Source organism: Centrocercus urophasianus, unplaced genomic scaffold (genome assembly GCF_019232065.1).
Source record: "Centrocercus urophasianus isolate 14NV4802_14NV808 unplaced genomic scaffold, USGS_Curo_1.0 seq_10, whole genome shotgun sequence".
In the NCBI taxonomy this organism is placed as follows: Eukaryota; Metazoa; Chordata; class Aves; order Galliformes; family Phasianidae; genus Centrocercus; species Centrocercus urophasianus.
Genome location: NW_024884142.1, coordinates 81,960,554 through 81,985,863, shown reverse-complemented (window position 1 = coordinate 81,985,863; position 25,310 = coordinate 81,960,554). Strand labels below are relative to the sequence as shown.

General features: G+C 42.2%; 1 protein-coding gene across 1 annotated transcript; it reads right to left on the bottom strand.

The window, feature by feature from the left end:
- Nucleotides 1-3,122: 3,122 nt before the first annotated feature.
- On the bottom strand, nt 3,123-25,102 carry DTL (denticleless E3 ubiquitin protein ligase homolog). The gene is made up of 15 exons (XM_042818707.1): nt 25,032-25,102; nt 24,762-24,887; nt 23,980-24,078; nt 23,583-23,644; nt 23,371-23,491; nt 22,887-22,952; nt 22,006-22,121; nt 21,158-21,231; nt 19,737-19,840; nt 19,001-19,105; nt 16,314-16,426; nt 12,403-12,492; nt 10,512-10,647; nt 5,724-6,559; nt 3,123-4,547 (listed from the first exon to the last, which is right to left on the bottom strand). The coding sequence occupies exons 1-15, from the start codon at nt 25,069-25,071 to the stop codon at nt 4,482-4,484; spliced, it is 2,154 nt and encodes a 717-aa protein (XP_042674641.1). The 5' UTR covers nt 25,072-25,102; the 3' UTR covers nt 3,123-4,481.
- Between the last annotated feature and the right edge of the window lie 208 nt (nt 25,103-25,310).

Sequence of the window (25,310 nt, the reverse complement as noted above, 5' to 3'; positions counted from 1 at the left end):
ATTTTGTGCCAGTCCAGAAGTGAGACAAGGTGAGGAGGCTGCCAAAGGGCACCATCAGCTGCTCCCTCAGCTGAAGGCTGGCGGGAGCCCACTAACAGCCACACATGTGATCAGAGCTACTCAGACAACAGCTGAAAACTCACTTTCATGTATAACTGTTTCCCAGCTGCCTTCTCGTCACAGAATCTCAGAATCACAGAATGGTTTGGGTTGCAAGGGATCTTAAAGCCCACCAATCCCAATTCCCTGCCATGGACAGGGATGCCCCCCCAGCAAAGGCTGCCCAGGGACCCATCCAACCTGGTCCTGAGTGCCTCCAGGGATGGGGAACCCACAGCGGCCTTCCAGATTGCATTCACTTAGTCAGAGTGGGCTGGCATGTGTGGACAACTGTCCCCATGCACAGAGGAAAGAAACTGGAGGATATGGATAGGAGCCTAATACGGAGGCACAGAGTGGGATTTACAGGCCCTAATCTTTCTTATATGTACCCAACAAGCACGTGAAAGCTGTTTCTCCTGCCAGTGGCACCTCTTATGCAATGAACTTTGTTCTTTCAATTTTGTTCTTACATGGAGTGATTTTCCCTCTGCTCAATTCTGCCAACGTCAGCATTCTGTTTATCATTGCAGTCCCACTTCTTAGAATAATTGCATACGTACAAACAACCAATTTCTAGTAATGCAACACTCAGTTTTCACATGACCACCTTGCTATCAATTACCTACAGCAAATCAGAGCCTATACAAGCAAATCAAGACTCATTTCATTTATTTCAGTCACGTTTTCAGGAATCCAATAGATTCCTTAATCTCCCATACACACTGTCACTTCCTCCACCAGTAAATTAGCAGAACAAAAGTAATGGTGACACTGAATAATTCACTAATACACTCTGACAGTATTTTATAAGCTCATCAGCACAGCCTACTTTGCTTGTGCTTCAGTGTATGATACAACTGGCCTACAGGGTATTGTAAGTTTTTGTTTTTTTAATACTTATCACCTTTTGCAGGAGCAGAAATAGAATGATGAACAAAGGTTTTATCCTAATGGTGTCAGAGACAGAAGTATGAAACCCCAAGCAGACAAGAGCGTACTGTATTTCACTAGTTACAGGTAAGTTGATATGAAAATGACCAGCTTTAGTTAGTGAGCTTTGTCTTTGCTGCTTGGATTTATGAGTCCAACTCTTCTGCTGTACTCTCAACAGTACGTGCGAACACACTTGCAGGGCAACCAAGGAGTTACGAAATTTATGGTCCAAATAAAAAATCCAGGCTTGGTTACAGAAGTGGATTTTTAAGGATACTTTACCAAACAATTCAGTCTTTCTTCTTTAGACACGAGGGGAGAAGTACAACATAAAGTTGACTCCTCAAGGTGAATGAAAGACAGTGGCTTTGTGTTAATGCTGGTAGAACGACTACAGTAGTACTTTGGTATGAAGGAATGGAGCGCTCCCTTCACTGTTTTACTTAGACTTTTGGAATAGTTTGATCTTGTGTATGTGGAATCTATTAAGCTCATTAAAGAGACCAAGAGATAATGCAGTCTCATATCTGGATTTCTTACATATTGGATGAAAAGCCTATAGTAGTAGAAATATCTTAAACCTAAATAAATGAATAAATAAAAAAAATAGTCTGAGCTAATAACAGAAAGATAAACAAATTCAAAATGCAAATCAGAACCTTCTCACAGCGAGTATTTCACCTCTAGAATAATTTATGTACAGGTGTAATGGACCTGTATCACCCGTTGTCTTTAACTCAAGAGTGAACTAAGAAATGCTGTAACTTAAGCAGAGTTAAAGATGTTATGCTGAAGTTAATGCAACAGGGTATTTGAACTTTGTTATGCATATCTAAGTCTAAATACCTGCAGTAGCCTAGGGTAATAGGTCTCCTGTCATAATCTTGCTGTATTTTTAGTCCTTGGAAAAACCTGCAAGATGTGTAAGATGAGACCTGCATATATATACAGTTTGGGAGACCCCTCTCAACCATGGAGTAGAGTTTTTTATCAAACTTTCAGAAAGATAATTTAGAGATATGGCTTGCTAGCTCAGAACAGCTCACAGCCCTTGATACTTAGTTTGACAAGTGTCTCAGGGAAAGCACAACTTATCTTAAAACTTAACTTGAAATGTGATTTGTACATGTGATTCTTCTTCTGTGCTCCTGCAGTCATTATTTTATCACATTGAGATCAAGGCACTTTGACACAGAAGAATGTAAACTTCAGTTATTTTACTTCTTTTGGCTCTGAAACAGGCTGGCAACAGCTTAAGGTGAAAGAAATTACTGCTGATGGTCCACAAAACAAATTGCTCCACTAAACAGGTACTATTTAAAAGGAAAAAATCTCACATTCACAGTTAAAATTATTCATTTAAGAGGTACACCATCAGTGTAAATCATCACTAGGCAGCTGTTTACAATACGAAGAGGTAACATTTTGGGTGTAGAACTTTCCTGCCAGAGGAAAATATTGTGAAAGATATGGCGGAACATAAAACCCTATCGCTGTTGAAATGGCTGACAAAACACTCAAATACTTTGAGAGGGTCCACATCTGCTTATTTTGCAACAAGTAATTTACAAGCTGAATAGAAAAATCCTGCACAGAAAACTGGCTGTAGGCAAGCTAAACAGTTTCTCTGATTAATTGTAATTAAGACAGAATTAACTTGCAAACCTTCTAGGTTGCCTCTGTTACATTTCTTTGCTACTTCCATCTACACAAAGTATGTTAATATTAAACTAACAGATTTTTTTATTCTTGTTTTACTCAAGTTATTATTAATTCAGAAAATCAGTTTAAAAAACATTTTTTTAAAATAAAGAACTATTAAAAATTGTCCAAAGAACTACACTCTCTTTCCTGCTTTCTTCTAACTTAATAACATCTCCTCAAAGCTCATACAGTAATGGCTTGTAATTTAGTAAACAAGAGGAAGTTTTCCTGGTCCTTGTACATAGTAAGTGCTCCTACTAAAAGCTGCAGCTTGATGATGACTAGTGTTTGGGTTTTTTTTTACCCATTTACTTTTGCTTTGTAGCTGTGAGAGAATTTTTACAAAAGTCAGTTTCTTTCATGTCATTTATTTCCTTGCAAAATACAATACACAGCAAATAAACCAGGATCTTAATCCTTTCAGCTACTGCACTTTTCAATGCTGTAAAGCAGGTGGGAAAACTTCAGTCAGAAAACATGGGTTAGTTGGAACACATCCCCTTTAAATACCTCAGCATTTCTGCAGCAAAAAGACTTAATTGGGATTGTAGTTTTTTATTTATTTTTAAAGTTTATAGTTACCATCATACCAAAAGACAGAGTAAATACTCAAATCTAAGATACAGATCTTCTACAAGCTACCCCTGTGGAAACAATGACCTTGGAATCAGTATCATTAGCCAGCAGGCCAGTGAACTTATTTCAGCTAGTGATCTTGTTCCACCAGTACCAGTGATGACTTCAAGATGGCAAAGCACGTAAAATTTTAATCTGTAAACTTTGTGAAGTGCTTTCTAAAATGTGAAGTGGCCCCCCATTTACAAGCTATTATTTAATAAATACCATATTATAAAAGTGTCATAAAGGTATTTTACAAGCAGTTATTAATGTCTTTGCCTCAGGCTAGATCTGTAAGAAGTCACCAAGCAACCAGTTGTTATGGAATGCTGTTTGGCAATAATTTTTGTAACACACCTTGCCCATATTTTATTTCAGAGAAGTGACAAGCTGTTGGCCTCTACAGCTCTAGTGCTAATGGTCCAAATGCCAACTATGTTGGTAATTACCGAAGTTTTCAGCCTTTGAGGAAGAAAGCAATGGCAAGAAAAGTAAAGGCATTAAGTACTCGATTATACCCTCTCTTCTTTTAGACTATAATCACCAGTTGTGCCATTGAATGGAGATGGACACAAGGGCATTTAAAATTCTTTTGTATTTATACATTCAAAACCTCCTTGCTGGAATTGAGTAGATGGTGCTGTAGGAGGACTAACTGGAAATGCCATTCAGCACGAAGTAGTTTAGCTCTTCCTCCAGAACGGGCTTCTGGACATGCAACATTTACTTTTCTGGAGGGCACAATGTCTCACACAGTATTCTTAAACAAAGAAAGTTTCAATGGCAGACAAGTAACATTGAAGGATAAGTTTCATGTGCCTGTCAGCATGCAACCTGCAGTTGCTCTCTTTATAACAGTTGTCACGTAAAAAATTCTGTTTTCTCTATCAAAATGATCCGTTACCTGACATGAATACAAGAGCAGGAATCTCTATGTGTCATGCATATCTTCCGTGCTCTGATGATTTCAAGTGTTAATAGGCTTTAAAACAGAAGTTTACCAATGTCCAACAACAAACTGTGTAATGCTGGTGTATTGCTCTGTTAGTTGTGCTAAATCTGGTCTCAGTGCCACAGTGTCAACACCCAACATCATCAGGTGCAACAACCGCACACTACTTCAGTCAATTCTGTGGCTTTCTGTGGAAGTATGTGCAGATCTTCCTCATGGAAACTGAAGTGGTTACAGCCTGTAAAAAAAACAAAACCAACAAGAAATGTTTCTGAGTTAACAGTTTGTACGCTGCATAATTCTTAAAGTCTCCCCTCCATCACTGCTCCAGTTTGCGTTGCTTCTTAAATAAGATAGTAAATGACAGGTTCTTTACTGTAATCTGTTTCTCTCACAGATAAGAAGCTTACTACCTACAGGAAACACAGTCTATAAACTGGGTTTGTCTGACTGCAGCTCCACCTTCCCTATCACAGCTTTCAGGGCTGTGGATCTCCGAGATGCAATGGATCAAGGAGTGCTGCACAACAGAGGCCACTGGCATCCCAAAATTTGAGCTAGAATATACAATGTGGGAAAGATAATTCTTGTATGGTAATCACTCTCCGGGGCAAATCTTTGTCTTATGTTTAAGCAGGTACACTGTAAATCACAAGCACTTGCAGGTTTTCTTGCTACCACTACAAGATGAAGAGTTCAACTGCTGTAACCCAAGGTGTGGTGGTTTGCACACTTCACACCTTGTAGAAGTGCTGAAGGAGATGTGAGATATTTCAGCAAAATAAGTCTTAAACATGGCAATAACTTCTAATATCAAATATTCACTTGAAAGTATAATGAAAATATGACAATTAGAAATTTACTTGGAAAATAGTGAAATAATATCCAGTAAAAGATGCTTTAGGACCTAGAGCCCAATTAGCTCATGGTTTTAACATGGGTAAAAAACTGTTTTGCTGCTTGGGCTGGAATAAAATTTCACTCTTTCTTCCAGTGCTAAAGCGGCTTTTCAGTAATATAAACATGCAGATGTGATGCTGAACAGTAGATCTGCCAGGAAAGGTGCTGCCATTTGCTTCTCAGAGAAAAGCTGTATTTCAGAAGACAGCCACATCCTTCAAACATCCAGCTGGGAACTATGAGGATTTCTTAGTTCCTGCGTGCACTAAGTTCTTTTCAAAGGAGGTACAAGACCATCTTAAGAATTCTCCTCCTGCATGGAGGGGATTAGTATTTTGCAGCATTAATATACCTAGATTATTAGGTGAGAAATCATCTCTCTTGTCCATAATCAAGGAGAACAGACAATTCTCCAAATGTTTGAGTAAGAGAGATCTGACCATGTGTAGGAAGGGGACAGTGGTAGCTAGAGATAAATTCTTTCATTACCACTGTCCCTGATCATCCTACTTACAGTTTTCGGTGAGGTGGTCACTACTGCAGCCTCTTGACGTTTTGCGCTGGAGTTGTAAGATGATGGGGGGCTGCCAGCTTTGCCAGTCCGCAGCTTCTCTCCCAGAGCAGACAGCCAGTTTTTTCTTTCTGGTGAACTATTCTCTTTATCTACTACATCTGAGTCTCTCTCGCAGGGAGACTGCAAAACAAGAGGGGGAGTTTGAGTGCTGGATGGATTAACAAGGCTTCCAGAAAAAGAAAGCTCTTTTGGGCTGTGGCTTGATTCTTCATTATCCAAGTCAGCCAGATTTAGAGAGCCCTCATCACAAGCTCTTTGGCCTGCAGCCAAGTGACATAAATTTAGCTTGGACTTCTTAGCCACATGGTCCAGTTCAGTCACACAGCTACAGGCCTGCAGACACTTCTGCCCTGCTTCATCTTCCTTGCTGCAGTCCAGCCTTCTCTTGGCACGCTTTTCAGCCTGTGAGTATTGTGCTTTAGGAGTGCTAGGTGTTTCCAAGAGACTTTGTGTGACTTCTGCCAGGGCTTTTCTAGGGGAAGGTGTCTTTTTTCCAACTTCTGGGGAAGAGCATGGAGTCCTGGCAATCCAGTGTTTAATGGACATTTTGGAGGAAGGCACCAGTTTGGGAGAAGCACGTGGGCTGGCTCCACTCAGCTTTGCTGGTGTACAGACTGCGGCCATTTGAGTTTTGAAAGAGACTGTTGGAGTGTTTGTAGAAAGAGGAAGGTCTCCAGAATAACTGGGAGCACAGGCAGCTGGACGTGGTGAGGAAGCACATGGGTTGCCCACTGAGAAAGCCTTGGCAGGAGTATCCTGTGGGCTGGCTGAATGTCCTAATGGAGCAAAAATAAGCAGTCTAATGAGGAACACAGAGCAGCAGATTAAAGACAGCCCTTTCATAAATACCTGTCCCAGCTAGGAGATCAATTCAGTGCTGGCCCTGATTCTCAGATATACCTTGCTGAATTAGATTGCACGGATGTTTCTTTTATCAGTTAAACTGATGCAAGTCCTCCTTAGAATCCTGTATCACTTGGCTAAGTATAACACAGTACGTTGGTTTAATGTCTGACTTTTATTTCTTCTATGACTAGAACCCTTACTTAAGCTGCAGCTGAGGGACTAATGGATAGAAAAAACAGATATTGAATCTTCTAAGTTTCCTAGCCTTGCTGGCAGCTTTGCAATAGCTCAGTCCAGACAGTTTTGGGAAAGCTGCCTGAAAACAAGGCTGGCTCTCTATCTGTAGCTGGTCAGCCTATCTGCCCAATCTTTAACAGTTTCATGATTGAAAGAAGAGACAAAGGTACTGTAAGCAAGTCCCATAGCTAATTACACCAGGAAAGCTTTATTCTGCAATGCCATACCATATGAACAGTGCTCCTAGTCAAGTGTCAATAACTGCAATTTTTTAAGATTAAAAAAAAATGAGAATGGGAAAGTAGATACTTTCACCTTCTTGTCTTTTTGATGGAGTATTTTCTGCAGTGCTATACTGGGACAAAGATGGTAGTTATTTACCACACCCAATGACGTGAGAAATTCTTCACCTCCTCAGCAAGGATTTAAATTCCCACGAAAATAAAAATCTGTCACTGGATTTCTTTAAAACAAATGATCCCCAGACAAATACGTCACAACGGCATTTGTGCTCACTAGTCCAGCTTTTAAAATCCCCTGCTTTTAAAGCAGAAGCTTCTGAAAACCCAGCTTATTAAAACAGTAGTCATTGGTAGCTTTACACCTAAGACCTCACCAAGGACCTTAACAGTAACAGTGGGAATCATATATAGCAAAGATCTCAGTCTGCAGCAATGTTAGAGAATTGTTTTATTTATAGGACCTTCCAACAGAGACACATCAACAGGTCTCTTAGATGCCTGCTTTCTCATTCATCTAACTTGGGGTGATGCAATTAAGTAGGATAGCATATTAATTTCTCCAAGCATTTTCACTCCTGAGCACAAGAACTCTGACTGCTTTGTTTTTTTCCAAAGGCTTAATCTGAACTCCTAATTTTCAACATTAGCTGCTGTAAAGTACTTCATTAGGACAGTGAGAAATCTAGTGTGAATAACCTGACATTTTCTTTAGGATGTTGGGCTGTCTCACAAATAACATGTCAAGTGAATACCTACATGACTCTTTCATGCCATAATAAGCCTCTTTTGATCCTTCCTTTTATTACATTATCCATCCCTTTAAAATAAAGGGCTGGTGCATGAGAGAAAAAGGAATATAACATCGTATTAATGGATCCCTCTACAAATCACCTTAAAGCACAGAGAGAATTAAAGGCTCCTTTCCAGACAAAATGTGCTACTTCATAATAACTTATTTCAACTTGGACTAAGAGAAAATCACTGCCAAGATTAGGTCTCTTAATCTTCACTTTAATGAGCACTTACAGAACAATAATATCTCAGTTGGGAAACCCAATGCATTTTCAAAATTAAGCTCCTAGAGGTAGAAGAAAAGAAGCAAGCTCAGCAGTTCTCATTCTGTAATGACCATCTACAAATCTGTACAGCAGAAATGTGGCATGACCAGCTGGGTTTGAGCACTCTCAATCCCATAGCAGTGTGAAAGCTACACTGTGGAGACCCTGAATAACAGAAAAAAGCTGTTATGAGGGCTGGAGGGGCAAAACGCAAACTAGTTACATCCCCAAACTTCAGAGAAGGAAGATGAACATGAAGCTTTTTTGTAACTGCATACATTATTCAAGCTTCTGCTGAGCCAGTCTCAAGCTGTTTCCCTTCATGCTGCCACTCCACGTAGCATTGCGCGTTTCTGCATACTGTAAATATCTGCAGTCAAACTGCATAACACCAGTGCAGATATTTCCCACCTTCTCTGCTGCAAATTCTCTAGAATGGTATTATGAATCTCCAGATTTAAGAGTCATGAATTTTCCATGCGCAGGCCTGCTCCAGAAATTTGGTTACACAAAAGCATAGAGAAAGTACTGCAAATTAGGGAAATCACAGAATCAGTTTCCAAAGAAAAGGAAACTCTGCTTCCTATACTTCATAATATAGGTCAACAGTTAATGCACATTCCCAGCCTCACAATTCATTTCACACAAACGTGTGTAAAACTACCTAGATCTCATCCCAGCAGGCCTGAAATACAACTTAGTTGTCAGCTCTGAATCAGTCTCTGCAGATAACTCCTATATTCTAACAGCACGTGCTTTGTGTTCAAGAGCCAAGGTCAGCAGGAAGCCTGCTGTTGTGTTTGCAGTGTCTGTGTACTTCCTTTTCCCTCCTGTGTTGCTTTAATGCATCAAGAACCAGGAGAAATAAGCTATTTTTCTACTATAATTGCCGAAGCTGACTTGTAAAGTTTTAGCATACAAATCACTTTAGATTTCAGACTTCTACACTAGACTCACATTTACTTCTCTTTTGCAGAAATTAATGCACAAAGTGTACTTCTCAGCCCCCTCTGAAGCAATGTGAACGCTCACACAAACCATGCACCACCTACAGAGCAGAGCTGGCACTCTCCCTGCTATTGTCTTGCAAACTTCCTGCAAGACTTACTCACTGGCAAAAGGTTAGATGTAATATTATCCAATTAGTGGGATTTGGAGACCTTCAGCCTTTATTTGTCTTAGCCAAAGTGAAATTCATTCAGAGAATGGCTAGAAAAGATAGGTAGAACAGAGGAACTCACATCAACAGCTGCTGGAAAGCTATTGTATTGCAAGTTTCAAAGCCACACTACAGAGCAGCTCTTCTTATTTCTCTTTGTCAGGGTTATTCGCCTCTCAACCACCCTACTGTAACAAAATGCAAGTTTCAGGCAAGTCAAAGTAACACTATAATGCACGATTCTTTTCTTTTCCCTGGGGTACTGCCCAGTGAACAGCTCCTCTTCACAACCAAGGCTCCACTACAGACATCTAGCTGAATTTTCCTGCTGGCAGTTCTTTAGATGTATTATCGTGATGTTGACCAACTTTAGACATTCCTGAGCGTGGCAGATCTGCCTGCTAGCTGTGAGAACATGCTGGATGGTTTGTCTGACCAGCTAGGCTTTGTAGAAAAGTAATGCATTTGAACTGATGGACATGATTGATCAATTTTGGAACATTAAGATTACATTGATTGACTACATGCACTTTTGAAGTACTTGCACTAACAGCCATTTGTCTGCATGGACAGTCAGTTAAAATGAGACATAAAATTCATAGCAGCAGCAAAGAATGCTGCCCACAGTTTAACAACTGGGCAGGAGGAAAAAATTCGGAGTTCCCATGCTATGCCATCAGCCCTTTACAGGGTAAAATATGAAACTGGAAAAAGAACATGATCTTACTTCTCTCAGTTACCATTTGATATGAAAAGAATATGACTTGCTGCTACAGCTAACAATCAAATCATTTTTAGCTGGAGCTGTAAGAATGCAACTGTGAAGCAGGTGATTCTGGCTTCCAGCTCCATTGGCTGAAGAAGTCCATGCACACATGACATCTCCTTTGGCCATTCAATTATCAAACACTGCTGATGCCCACTGAAGACCTGGCTGCCTGACCAGTTATATTAATAAATATTTACTTTGCAAGCTGGTCATGCAGACTTCAGCATACTGTAAGCTATTTCAGCCAGCTCATCTTAGTGGTAGTAGAAGTATTTACAAGTAGAAGTGTTTGGCTGGCTTTATGAACTATTGCCTAATATGAAAAAATAGAAGACTAGGACAAGCCAAAGGATTTCATTGGTGAGCAGCCAAATTTCAGAAGCCATGCTGCCGAGCAAGATATCACAGGGACCTTACCTGCTCCATCTTGTTCTTCTGATTTCTTCTGTGTGACCCAGCCCACCAACCTGGCTCTGTTGGACACTGACTTCTCCTCAGGACAATGTTGTAGGCGCCAGATCCTTACGGTGTTGTCATCAGAGCATGTGGCAATCTACAATACAAATGCATTTGGGAATGGCAAGGCACATTCTGTGGGTCACAGGCCAAATGAGCTAGGACAGCTACACCCAGCACACCATGCCAACATATATGCAGGGCGAAATCTGCTTGAGGAGGATACAAGATTTGTCCACTAAGCAAACAGAACAACCCAACTCTATTCCACTACTGTACCACAAACAAGTGTTTGCTTTGAAGGGGAAATCAGATCTTCTGGGGAAATCCCAGTCACCAGTAACTATATGCCTTTTACAGCTCTATAACAGAGGACAGCCTGCTCAGGAAGGGCCAGTGCATGTTTTGCAATTTCCATTGCTCAGTAGCTAAAAGTAGCCATGCTGCTTCTTGCACCTGCATCTCTGTCTGTCTGTTATTCAGGACCTTCTCTGCCTGGGGACAAACTTTCGCAACACATAGAGAAGGTGACGTTGGAAGGCTGTTGCATTAGCCTTAGGCGCTATCTCTACAGACTCAGATGTCAGCAGTATCTGGCAGAGAAACCAACCCTGCTGCAAACATTCACCTAGATTCCTGTTGTGGCTTCACGTGTTCCAAAATGATCTGCGCAATCTATTTCAAACAAGCAGTAGCATCTAATCTACTCTTATACAGCTCTCTTTGGACAGGTTATCTGGTGACTCACACGGGAATCAACAGCAAGAAGGAAATGCTGTGGCTGAAGATCACAGTAATCTTGGATAGGAAAGTACCTCTACTGTGACCTCTGTGACACCAGTATTACGCTCACAGAAAGCAACCTGGCCTCTCAAATCACTCAAAGCAGCTTCTTGACCTTTCTTAGCACAGTGTCTTCATTTTCTTCACACCTCATGATCTGTACTGTGACTAACTTTTATCTGTGTTAGTATAGATTTTAAAGGCTGTATAGGTCTGCATTTCCAAACCATGATCAGGACTTTAGGTCACACAGACAACAGATTTCATCTAAAATGCCAATTTACATACTATTGTGCATCTTACATAGCTAAAACAATTATCCTTGTTTGCCTGCAAGACTCCCACTCTCCTACATTGTGTAAAGCTTTTCTGAAGACCCAGTGCTGCAGTGAAAGCTGGGCAAAGTATCCAATTTGCTTAATAACACTGAAGTGCAAGGAACTATTACTGGGGCACTGTCTAGGATTAATTAGGATTACTTCTCATTTTGATCTAGATCAATCATTTAAACCAACATCTTCCTGCAATTCCCTTTCTTCTAATGATACTTGGAGTATTATTACTGACAATTTCACTATGAATTTTTGGGTGTATATACAAATATTTATTAGGAAAACAGTTCTGAGTATAAGAACAGTCATGAGTGAAGAGTCTACATGATTTTTGAAGGGCATACTCCTTACCACTCTGTACCAGACTGGTAGATATATCAGTGGTCAGCTATGTATGGAACCACAAAGCAAGGCTTTGGCTTTTGAAAGATTCGATGAAATGGTTTCACAACTTTGCCTCTCATAGGTAGTAAGACAAGCTCTAATCAGAAGTCTTTGTTCATTTACAATTTGCTAAGTCTTATCAAATAGCCCAAATTATTAAAGAATAACGAAGAAGTTCTGTTATATTCATGTAACAAGTTTGGTTCACTGCCCTAAAAAAAATGAGCATGTTTGGAAATTATTATCTAAGAACTTCCTCCCAAATAAACAAATATTGCTGTAATTTTGAAAAGCAAATGTTGCCATAGCACCTCTATTACTTGACGGTGAAGAAAGTTTTCCAGAAAACAAACCTTAGTGAAGTCTGAAGGACACCAAGCAATGGAGGTAACCTCTTGAGAGTGGCCAACAAGGATCCGTGGAGGCAGGCTGGGTTCAGAAACCTTTGAAATTCCATAGAAAAATAAATACAAAATCAGAAGACCACATACCACTAAGAAAGACCTTCACAATCCACCTGTGAGGCATACAAGACAGATCAGAATCATAGAATCACTAAGGTTGGAAAAGACCACAAAGATCATCCAGTCTAACCATCAACCCATCACCACCATGCCCACTAAACCACGTCCCTCAGTGCCACAAATGATAAATCCAATTGCCTTCTGCCTACAATCACAGTCCATTGCAGCTGAGAGGCAAACCCAGACCCCCATCCTTATTCCTTACTTCAAGGATTTCTTTCTGGCACTGGCTGCCTAGAGAGGTGCCATACCCTCTTGGAAGACACCACAGCTCTGCAACTGTGCAAAGGCAAGATTCTCTGTAAGACTGAATGCCTCAAAGCAAGGGAACGCTTTCAAAGGAATGGTGTTAATAAGGACGGCTACTCCATGACAGCTGTTCAGTAGCCCATGTAGAACAAGTCCATATTTTCACTTCAGCACTTCATGGACTACCAGAGATATCCCAACACTCCTTCTTCCTCAAAACACATCCCCAGACTGCATACTGTTGGCAATTTCTTCTGAGAGACAAGGACTTACAGGGTTCTAAGGATCAGTTCACATTCTACTGCTAAAGGTGAAGCAGCTGGTCAGCAATGAGAGGCACTGACTTGCCTGGAAACACTTGTTTAATTCCTGCTGCATGTGGGATTTCTGCCAGAGCTGTCAGCACAGCATACTGTGTGAAGTGGTATCTCTGTCTCTGCTAGGTAAGATGCTTAAAAGTTTGGGAAGATCACACTCTGAATGAGAATAGGTAAATATACTTACTGACTTCAGAACTGGTGGCTGTCAATCAAATGAGCCAGAGAACCTCTAAGAGTTGATTAAAAAGTTCCCTAAAGCACACGTGCTCATTAAACTTGGGTCCTTTTCTCTTTTACTCTTCATAGAAACCTTTTTCATTATTATCGTTAATCTTTATTCTTACTATTACTCTTCAATTACAGCTTGTGTAAGTGACAGATACAACTGAAGCTCAAGCATTAGGTAGCACATGGAAGAAAATACACACACATACACACATACATGCAGATTATATTCAAGTTAAGCATGCTTCCAGCAGAGAATCCGTTCCAGATCTATGAGTCACCATTTTCAATGTGACATTATATGGGGAATTTATAAGGGGGATTTGCATACATGATAAATGAATGAACAGATCCTTTACTGTGTGGGAAAAGGAGTAGATGTTACATACAGGTTTCAAAGAGAGATGCAAAACATCAGGGAAGGCTTCTGATTTACCCATATGTTTTTTCTTGTGGAACCCCTTCTACAACAACCTGCATAACCATAATTGAATATCCAGCTTCTGCATCTTCAGCTTGTTCTGATATAAACAGGTTCTTCATAACTGGGCATGTTTTCTTTTTCCTGGCATTGCAAAGGCAATCACTGATTAAATATCCACTAACTGCCTTGTTCAGAGCATTCCCGTCTCTGACAAAATATGTAATGCCATAGAAACTCCCTATTTAGGGAATAAGTGACAGAGGTGCAGAGAACATCTTTGTTTATATTTAATAGCAGTGTTGCACTGCACACATAACAGTTTAGTAGTCACTGACTGCTGAAAGGAAAGCAGAGGAAGAGAATTCCTCCAGCTCCTGCCAAGTTGATGTTACCCTGCGTTAGTATAAATTAAACCAGTTACACCCAACTTACCATTTTGTGAACCAAAGGATGGTGTGTTCATTAGAATATGAGGGAGGAGGAGGCTAAATGACACCACCCATTGTTGGGTGCTAGAAAAAAAATGCATTAGGAAGACCTTTGTATTTCCTTCTGTCCTTGGGATGCCAAAGTATTTAGAGTCCGGAAACTTTCATTTTTAGCCTTGCTTTCTAAGGAATGGAGGCTTCTGCAATAAGAGATTCTATGATTCTAAGAGGGTTCAGAAGATAATGGAAGTACGGAAGTCCAAGTCTATAAAGCTTGTTTTAATTACCAGGGACATAGCTCATTTAGGTACCATTTTACAGAGAATAACTTCTCAGCTCCCAGGCTTTTACAGTCTTAGAGTTGTTTAAGAGCCAGTTCATTAATCAACAGACTAGTAATTAAAACAACCGACATAATAAAGTGAGCTTTTATTGTCTGAAAGTGATGTTATATGTCAAAGCAGACAGAAACAGTATCCTCGTCAGCAATACCTTCTAGCCACAGTATTCCTTGGGAATTGCTGACCCAAGTGCAAATTGGCATTGCTTACAAAGTTTCTCAAAGAAACAACCTGGGTAGACAATGTTTAGTTTTGTTTTTCTTTCTTCAGCAAGGACTTGGTCTGCCTTTCATGCTTCTCTGGATATGGAAAGTTAGCACTCTTCTTTGAGTTCTTTCCAAAATTACCTGCTAATTGCTAGTGAAATATCCAAGCACGTATTTTCAGTGCATAGTAAATCCTCATGCCAGAGAATGTACATGTGTTTCAGTGTCACTAAAATCTGCCAACGTTTAAAACAAATTAAGAAGGCTTTGAATATGGCAGATCAGAAAAATAGACTGAGTTTTGCTGAAAGTCCCACTTCCTAACATGACTATGGAATTAAAAGTGATTATCTGATGATTTACTTAATAAATATTCAATATGATCTGTCACGCACACACGATAGAAATAGACAATTCATATGAAGCAAATGCATTTAAATGTATTTGCTTAAACTTTGAGATGGTACAGTGTCCTTGAATGCTCTTGACCCAGTTCCAGCCTGCTTCCCACAAAAGTGCCAAAACACGTGAGTGCAGAATGCACAGCCCAAGTTTGCATAGGTATTTTTGCTGAACTCACACTGAAGTGAGAAAGGCTAAAATTACACTGCCTGACGTGGAACTGACCATGTTGCTGCACTCTGCTCCTGGGTAAGCAACTTATCTGCTTACAAGAAGTGTTCTTAGAAACAAAGGGACTACATGCTCAAACCATGATCAGTGCAGGAAGACTCACTGCCCTCAGAGCTTTGTATTGTATTTTCAAATGCATCATGAAAGGAATAACCAAGTCAGCATTTCCTGGAATTACCCCAAACCTAAGCAATCACCTGTGACTTCTGTTTATTCTACTTGAGATAAGAAGTCCACTTTATTACCGAATGGCTGTAGACTATGCAGAACAGAACTTGAAGCATGCCTTATTCTGAGGTCCCTGCTTTTAACTTTGTGAAATTTGCATTTCCTACACGTCAGTGCAAGATGCCAAGTGACTAAGCCTCTCAGCTGTCAGACAGTGCTTTGGAATTTTGCTGAAGGCTCTGGCTGAGCTCTTGCTGTAATACAAAGGCTTTAACTACTGTAAATTTAGTATGAAAAAAAGTTAGTCTGAAGCAAGAGCTAGAAAAAGGAAGGAGGAAAAGAGTGCCCCTTAAATACTTAAAATTTAAGTTTTTTCTAACATACTCCATTGCTAAATATGAATCAAGAATTGTTTACTTGCCATAGCCACCTAAATCAACAGGATCGAAAGAAGACTGTACTGCCCATTAAGACAAGATTAAGATCAGCAACTTGCAATAACCAGCAGTGATGAGAGACATATTGATGGCAGGAGGTTAGCTCTATTTTACATTAAATAGTTAGATCTAGCCTTGACTGCACACTCTGGGCACAACATGCCAGGATCTAACCCTGCAATGCATTAAGCAGGAGTGAAGGCTGGGAGTGCCCTGTGTGAACATGAAAAGCAAATGAAACCAAAGAGCTGAGCAGATCTGGGCAGCCAGCCTGAGGCTACACACTTGGGTTTCTCCCAAATGTCTCACCTTCCAGATGTACGCGTTGCAGTCACTTGAGCCACTAACCAGGAACTGGTCATCTGGGCTAATACTGGATTTGATGTAAAAGGTAGAATTCTGGTGTCCGCTGAAAACCGCCACTGTGAGAAAAACAATGAAAATAAAAACGGCACTCAACACACAGCTGTGGGAGTTGGTTGCATAAGCAGGGCTGATCTGACAGGCTTTTCCTGCCTAGCCATGTATATTCTAGAGAAAGCAGTTGTACTGCTTCCTTGCTACAGGGCTGGGAGCTCCAGCTGGCAGGCAGCAGGAGGCATCACTCAACAGGAGCCCTTTGCATCTCCCTGCATAAAGCTGCTTTACCCAAAAGGTTCTCTTCATAGCATTATTAAAATGTGTTAGGTTTATCAAAGCTTCAGCTCCACTCATATATATCACAACCAGGCCAAGACATCACCCGGGCTACCCTTTGCTGTTCTTCCCACTGCCACCAGCCAGCCCCACTGTGTTAACAAGGACAGTTGCACAGAAAGCTTCCACTGAAGAAACTAAGGCTACTCCTTTCCCTTGCTGCCAGCCTCTTTGTCAGCCAAACATATTCCATGTCAGCTACACTCGTCAATCATCTATATTTAACGTCCCAGTAACACTTCACTTCAAGCCTCCAAATAGCTCCTGCTCCCTATTGCAAGCACCGGAAGAGTCAATGGCCAATGCAGGAGCTGAACGTGCATCTGGAGCACTCGGCCATGCTACACCCAGCCTTCTTATCAGGGTGGAAAGGGCAACTTTCCCGATTTAGCATCACGTGGGGCTGGCACGCCCTTGGCCAGCCCTGGCACAAAGCACTCAGAAGCAGGGATACCATGAATACTGTAGGCTCTACGAGAAGTTAGCAGTCAGTTCAAAGACTTTCAGTCTCTTTTCCATCGTGATTTTGACAAAGGTGACCCACAGACTGGTTGCCTTTGGCTTTCTTTGAAACCTTGTGAGACCCCACAGTGTACTTTGATTTTAACCTGCAGCTCTTTCCTTGCAGTAGTTACAGGCAAATCCTATTACTGAAGGATTTCCTCACGGCCCTCTTCCAACTAACACTGCTGTGCCGACATTAGATCGGAGCAGCTGCCATCTGGGTCCAGCCCAAATCAGGAGGCTCAGCGTCTTCCCAGCAGCTCATCCCGCCATAGGCCCGTGCTGCCCTCTGCAGGAGGGCCAGCTCACTGATCCCCTGCCAAAGCCCTGTGTTTTTCAGGCAGCTGGATAAACTGAGGTTTCTGTCCAGGTTTTATTTGCTAACTTGTTGACACTAGTCAACAGAAGATGACAGCTAAACGTAGAAGTAGGTGGCAGGGTGGCCTGGACCTCTGAGAGAAACTGTTCTTGGGAATAGAATATCCCAAGTTGTAAGAGATCCATAACAATCATCAAGTTCTACTCTCAGCTCCATACAAGAACATCCAGAAATCTGATCTTATGTCTGAGAACATTGTCCAAATGCCCCCTGAACTCCTGCAGCTCGGGGCCGTGCCCACCGCCCTGGGCAGCCTGTGCCCATCACCCTCTGGTGCAGGCCCTGTCCCTCACCCCCAGCTGCCCCTCCCCTGACACAGTTCCATGCCGTTCCCTTGGGCCCTGTCGCTGTCACACAGAGCAGAGCTCAGCACTGCTCTCCACTTCTTGTGAGGAGCTTTAGCTGCCATTTGGCCTCCCCCTCAGCTCCTCTGCTCTGGGCTGAGCAAACCCAGGGACCTCAGGCACTTCTCACACACCTTGCCCTCCAGACTCTTCCCCATCTTTGCAACTCTCCTTTTGAAGAAGGGACAGACCAGGGAAGTATTTCCACATCTCAGCAGCAGCACACAGGGCTTAAATCAACAAATGACCTATTAATATCTAATACTTGCACTACTTCTCCACTTTGGCAGCATCTCCCCTCAACTGACTGCTTTCCTGAAGAGCATACAGAAGAACACATTGTTCATTTAATTTCAATTAACTGGAAGACTGAGAAAAGGCAATGGAAACTAAATCATATGTCTGGAACGCTTTTAATAAGATTGGCTGCTTTCTGAGAAGCAGCCACTGGCCTATGACAAAGAAGTCTTAGTGCACCAAAGTCTGCAAAACATCTTGTTGATGTAAAGGTCACAGACACAGAGCTGAAGGAATCTAAAAAGCTGGAAAAAGGCAAAGCATCTCCACAACTTGCTGGGGACGCTTTCTCCCTGAAACTGTCACAAAAATTAAATTTAACAGACACCTTAATACGTCTGAGTATAGTCTAAGAGGTGATCCCTCTTTAGCTCTGATTCAGAGCTAAAATCCTAAGAGGTCAGAGTGAAAGATTCAAAACTGCTACAAGCAGGCAGTGAAACTTGTCTTTCTATGCTCTGCAATATCTCACTAGCAATGCCAGTTATCAGTCCATAACACAGTCCTCACTTCTGAGCTGCCTGGCAAAACTGCTCCACCAGGGTTCCAGCAAGTGCTGTGAGCACCTAGGGCTGGGAGCAAGCTATTTGCATCTATGCCGACACATTGCTCACAGCTCTTACAGTGCTCTTTTCCCTGCTGATCAAGACCAACTTTGAAGCACGGGCAAGCCAGCTGCTTGATTTTAGTAGATACCTACTCTTGTGGATCAACTCAGAAACCTTATTATATGCAATAATATTTTTACAGGTTATTTCCTCTGATATTATTCTTACCTGGAAAGGACTTTAAACTTGTCATGTTGAACATGTAGATACTGTCATCAGTGCAGTTAGCAAACAGATTAGCACCAGTGGAATCCAACAAGAGACTAGAATACCCTAGAGACAAAGAAAGAAATATTCCCAGTAAATAACTCCACCAAAACATTTTGGAAAACAGGCATTGTCTAAGAAATGTCCAGAGAGGGAAATTTGGAAAGGATCTCTGTCACATAGGAGATTGTCATTGGAAAGATCACTTGTTTGCCAGAACACTTGCTGGAGAACAAAATGTTTTAGCACAACATTGACATTTTCTCATGAGGATTCAGAGCGCTATTCAGAGAGAATTCTCAACTTCAGAGCAGGCAAACAACCTATTTGATAGTTTCGAGTGGGTATCAGGAACATCCAGTTGTAGAAGCAGAGGCTAGAAATACACATAAATCCTCATGTTCGGTGGCGTTGATGGCAAGTTATTTCAGACAGCTCCTTGAAGATTTCCCTCATATTTTTGGGACTAATACTGACCATTACTACATCAAGGTGGTTATTAGACAAGTCATGAACAATTACTGTGTTGTATTGTAAGGTGCCAGGTACAAAGTCAGAGCAATACAAACAGTATCGATTTTATACCAAACAGTTGCAAGTATTGCTCTGCTCTCAAAGACTGTGATGTAAAAACCCACCCTTTCTGTTGTCTTTGCAAGATACAGTGCAAATAGAATTGAATCATCCAATAACTTACCAAGTTTGCGAGTGCTGGTGCCAGGATAGAAAAAAGACTTGAAAGGCACAGGATCCTGCCGGTAAGCAGTATAGTTCTTGCGCAAGTCCCACACTTTGATCACACTGAAATATATGAGCATAGGTGTCTACAACTTGCCAAAAGTCCAACCCTCTTTTGCAGTGCAGACAGAGCCTTCTAAATGCACAGGAAGACAGGTTGCTCATTAATAAGGAATGCCCAGTGATGGCACAACGGAGCGAGAATAGAGCAGAGATGTGCTGAAAGGACAATTGTTCTGCTGAGCATGGATGAGGAAGCAGCATTGTTTTGTGTAACTAACACAACACAAAACACAAACCCACAAGCCAACTTTCCTCAACTAGCAAAAGGACATAACAAGGATGCCATTATATTCTGGTTTTTTTAAATGAAGCTCTTTGAGGTTTCTCTTGCTCTCTAGGAGCAAGCCTCTATCATGCACCATGGGATGTAGAGTCAGTATTATGTCTCAGGAGGGCTCTGGCCACAATGAAACCTGCTATATAACCAAAGCCTGAGAGACTAATCTCTGTGCTAAACAGCAAGACATTTTCCTGAGCTCCAAGATGCTGCAACAGATCTGGCATCTAATAGAATGCATCCTTTGTAACTCGACACAACATTTTCTCAAGCACACCTGCACAAATTTAAGGCTTCCCCTTATTCCCAATCTTCCCCTCACATCCCAAAGCAGCTCCTTGTCTAACAATAGCCTGCTTACTTGCCATCCAACAGGTCCGTGAAAATAAACAGAGATGATGGGAACTGTTCTCATACTGCCCCATAGCTAGTGACACTAAAATGAATATTTACCATTTAGGCACAATTTGTTCCAGCACAGCAATCTTGGGTAAGAAAGGAAAGCACTATTCAGCTTTGGCAATGCAAGCAGGTAGCAAGTTCTGTTAACTCTACCTAATACTAGGGCTGCCCCAAAAGTAATGCATTCTATTTATTATGTTGGCCCATGGTATCAGAGGAGCAGGTTGGAGTCCAAATGATAGATGTGAGCAGAGTGAAGCAGTAAAAGATATGTTTCAGCAGTGGCAACAGCAATAGAGGTCACCTCTACTGGTGCAGATATTTGGTGCAGATGGGCGAGGCGTGCAGGATCCTGTTCATCACTGGGAAAAACACATAGCTAATGGTGGTGACTATGTTGGAAAGCAGTGTTTTGTAGCTGAGAATTTGCTCTATCAAATAGTGTGACTGTGCTCTACATACCTGTTATAGTTTTCATGGAAATAAATAGGAGGCATTACTTCTGGAGCAAGCTATATAGTAATTGCAGCTTTGTGAGCCACTGTGATCTTAGAAAAAAAAAAAATCTCCCAATCTTTCTGTGTCACTAAGAAAAACAGGCAGAAAAGCACGGAAAAGTAGGCATCTTCTTTCCTTACCCATCAACAGCTCCTGCAGAAATAAGAGTATGCTCGTCTTGAAGCAGCACCACAGTTACACTCTGCTGGAAATCCTTGAGGAGAGAAAAAAGAACTTCGTTTATTTTCAAGGTCAGCAGTGTCTTGCTGCTAAGTTGAAGGCCAAGTGAATATCGAGGACACCACCTCTCAGCCAATCTACACTTCTCTTGGCTGTAGACCAGACTGAGTTTTGCTCTAGAATTAGCCTGAGCTTCTTGGGCTCCCTCCTGCCAGTTTGCTTTGTGTTCTCCAGCAAGCTGCTCGCTGCAGGCAGGAGAAGGTGGAATACCAGATTTCATTTAGGAGACAATAATCCTTTAACCCTGCTTAGCAATGTGGCTAAAGGACCCACAGGGAGTGGTCAGCATAAGATTACACCTCACAGGTCAGAAATAAGAGAGTTCCATTGGAGAGGTTAATAGATGAAATAGGAGATCATATTCAGGAGAGGCTGTTGTTTTTGTGGTCATATTTGGGAGGTGTAATGTGGAAGAAGTAAGAAGGGAAAGAAAGGAAAAAAATTGGAGCCCTTCCTTCTCACCCTTCGATAACAAAAACTGTAGCCACTCCTTTTCTCTCTGGAAAAACAAAAGATGTATTTTCACATGGCATTTACACAAAGACGGCTCTGATAGCATGTGCGTTATTAGACAACAACATCTAAAATTAGCCAGAGCAAGTGATCATGACACAAAAACCCAACTCTGCAAAGACAAATTAGTGTTTACAGAATTCAAGCCAAATATCTCTCACTGCAATTGCTTAGGAAGGCCACTATGCATAACACTGTCCTCAGAGCAGAGGTCTCCTGTCTTCCTGGCACATACCACCAAGGGAGCAAGTCCTCTCAGGTTCTGCCTCTTCTTCCTCAGCTTGGAAGGAGTCTGCTTGTCAACCACGTTGTGTGCTCCGCTGATTTGATTCACCTGCCTGTAAAATCCATCTGGAAGACAAATACATGTAAATTATTAGTTTCTATGCCTATTTAATCTCACCACCATTTTCATGTAACAGGCAGCAGCTTGGAATAAATCCCAAAAAAGCAGCTGAGACGAGCTTTCAAAATCTATTAGTAATGTATTCTGAAAACATCAACTGCTACTTGTGTACAAAAACTATGAGAACATGTTCCAGAAAACTGCTGGTGGAAGGAAACTGAGAAGTACGAGGGCATGAGCTGACTGGTGAGGGAGAAGTTCCAGGAAGCGGGAGAAGTTCCAGGAACAGGAGAAGAGTAAAACAATCACCCTGCACTGAGGCGTTCCCATAACACCTTCAGTCGCTCCCAGGACTCACAATCTCCTTTGCTCCTTCCTACACTGGTAGGAAACTTTTCAGCTTTGATTACCTCCTCCCCACCACCAATGACTCTGAGTGAATTGCTCTCACCCAGCCCAGCTCAGTGCTGTCCTACACAATGATGTGTTTTGTACAGCCTTATCTTTTTAACAATACACAGGGTATTATCAGGGCAACACAGACATTAAGCTGCCAGTCTGAGAGAACTGCAAAGTGAAAAAACATGTCTAACATATTCTAGCTATTCCATACTCTCACTGTACTAAGGCAGTCCCTGATTACCTGATAATCTTCTTACCTAAGTATTGCCTATGCTGTAATCAAAAGCATTACTCCAGTAAGTACATTGGAGCACTATTTCTACACGAGCTATGGAGCTTTATTAATACATATCTGAAAGTTCAATTACCTTTCTTGTTGCATCTGGTGTCCCAAACCATGATGTTTCCATCTCTGCCTCCGGTACAGAAAACAGCTGAGAAAGAGAGAGCTATTAATTCCCAAAAGCTGAGAAACTGGATCCAGCATAATGCCATCTATGTGCCCCTAGAACTACAATGATCAGGCCTTTGGTGCTTTCTGACTAGTTTCCTTATGGTCTTTCCTTAGTGCAATCGTAGGAAAAAATTGCTTACGAAGAGTATTTCCAGATTTATGTTTGTAAGTAAGGTGTAAGTGACTTCAATGCCATGTCTTAAAATTGCCTAAGATCAGAGATGTGCAGACATCATCAGATCACTGCAGGGTTACAACGTTGATTAGGTCGCTGCTTAGCCCACCTGTGCTATGTGCAACCAACAGATTCCAAAGCCCTTTTTTAGCCCCATAAGGATAGAAGTGGTAGTGGGAAAGAAGAAGGACAAAAAAAAAGTCAGGAGGGAATGCCAATTTACCTTTCTCAAACCTAGAAAAAGCAACTGATTTGAGGCTACACTGGTGACCTTTGCATATGCCAAGCAGCTCCCCAGCTCTCACGTCCCACACCTTGGCTGTCTGATCTCCTGAAGCAGTGACCTTCAGAGGAAAGAATAAAAAGCTTTCATCATATTCTGCACACCACTGCCAAAGCATTAGGAATAAACTTAGATAGGAAAAGGCTTCTTACAATCCTGTGCTCTCCAGGTACCCAGGCAAGGTCAAACACAGCATTTGAATGAGCCTGCCATTCTGACAAGAGAACAAAAGCCATAATTAGTTCAGTGCACGTTCAGTTCAGCACTACACTACGGTATTTCGCAGGAGGCTAATGAACATCAGACATCAGGAGCTGAAAATAGGTTACTTGTTAGCAGCTTCCCTCAGGCATGGCAAACACACAGCTATTCATCTCCCATTGCTTTTGTAAGAGCACACTCACATGGCTGCTCTGTAAACAGGACTCTGCAAAGTATGAAAAGATGCAAGTACTTCCCAGATTAAGTTTAAATAGCCTGCATAAAGTTTCCTTTGGTTCCACCACATCCCATACTTGTCACTTCAAATGAATATCATGTAATACTTACCCTTAGAGATCATTTTGGTGGTACTTTGAGCTTCAGTATCATACAGTCTGACAAATCCTTCTTCATTTGCAACTGCCAATACGTGCTCAAAATTTGGGGCTGTAAAGAAATTTGAAATGTCTATTACAAGGCTGATCCACAGTTGTGCCTCTTCCCTTTGTGAGGGGAGTACAGGCACTTTAAGTGCGGCGCACAACAAACTGATAGCCGTAAAAAATAAAATAGCATTTACACAGCGATTTCCACTCTCAAAATGCAGAAATATTGCCAAGCATTTATTTCTAGACACTCCATTCTGAAACTGTTGTATATGGGAAATAGAGTGGGTCAAGGAGCAACTTCTAAGATAGTGCCCTCTTTCAACAGCATTGGTGACAGATCCTTTCCTCCATCTTTATGACCTATCCCCTTGCATGTTTTCCAAGTGCTTTCCTTGGATGTGAGACGGAGGAGAAGAAAGCTGCCTTGGAGAAAGGCATTTACAATCTGATTGTTGGGTGGTCCCGCATGGTGCCAGTACTTGGACTTGATGTTTCTTATGGGTCCTTTGCAATTTGGGACAGTCTGCGATTTTGTAATAACCCCATGGCACAATCAGAATAGAGCACACCAGAGTTCTGCCCTAAAGGTCCCCAAGACTCAGCGTGTAGAACGAGGAGGCACACATTCCCTGTTACCAGCTCACACGAACACCAAACGCTGCCAACAGACCTTGAAACATCCAACAGAAACGAGTGTACAGAGGAACCCACACACCGCGACATTCCAGCACGTGGCCGTACCTGCAGAAAAGCTGCAGCCGAAGGGAGGGACGGGCATTCCGATTTCTCCGTAGGAGAGGTGATCATCTTCCCGGCTGCACTTATAGCCGTCCAAGAGATGCTGCAGGGGAAGCGGTGAAGACTGACCTGAAACGAGACAAGCGGACCGTGACTGCACCGGACTCTGCGATCCGGGAGGCCAAGGGCCCGGGTGCCGCACTCTCCGCTCCCAATTGCGGTGCGGACTCCCCGCACGGCAGCCCCCAGGGCGCGGTAAAACGCGGTACTCACGGTGCCCGGCGGCGCGAAGGAGCAGCGCGCGGCACAGCATGGCCAAGAGCCCGCGGACCGGCGGAGCGGTACTGAACTCCCGCCACCGACCGACCCGCCAAACGCATCTCCGCTCTCTCATTGGACAACAGCTACGCGCCGCACCGCCCTCTCTCCGCTCGGATTGGCGGTGGAGGAAAGGCGGGGTTCCCAGACCGCGCCCGCACCGCGGCCTGTTGCGGGGAGGCGGGGCCGGCTCTGTTATCTGCGCGGGCGGACGAGCGCGCGGGTGCCGCTGGG

What these genes read in the sequence shown, in the direction of transcription:
- DTL (XM_042818707.1), bottom strand. Translation starts at nt 25,071, where the DNA reads ATGCTGTGCCGCGCGCTGCTCCTTCGCGCCGCCGGGCACC. An exon ending in TACCTGGAGAGCACAGGATT is followed by an intron (nt 23,492 to 23,582) that starts GTAAGAAGCCTT and finishes TTTCCTCTGAAG; the next exon opens with GTCACTGCTTCAGGAGATCA. An exon ending in AGAAGAACAAGATGGAGCAG is followed by an intron (nt 6,560 to 10,511) that starts GTAAGGTCCCTG and finishes TTGCTCCATTAG; the next exon opens with GACATTCAGCCAGCCCACAG.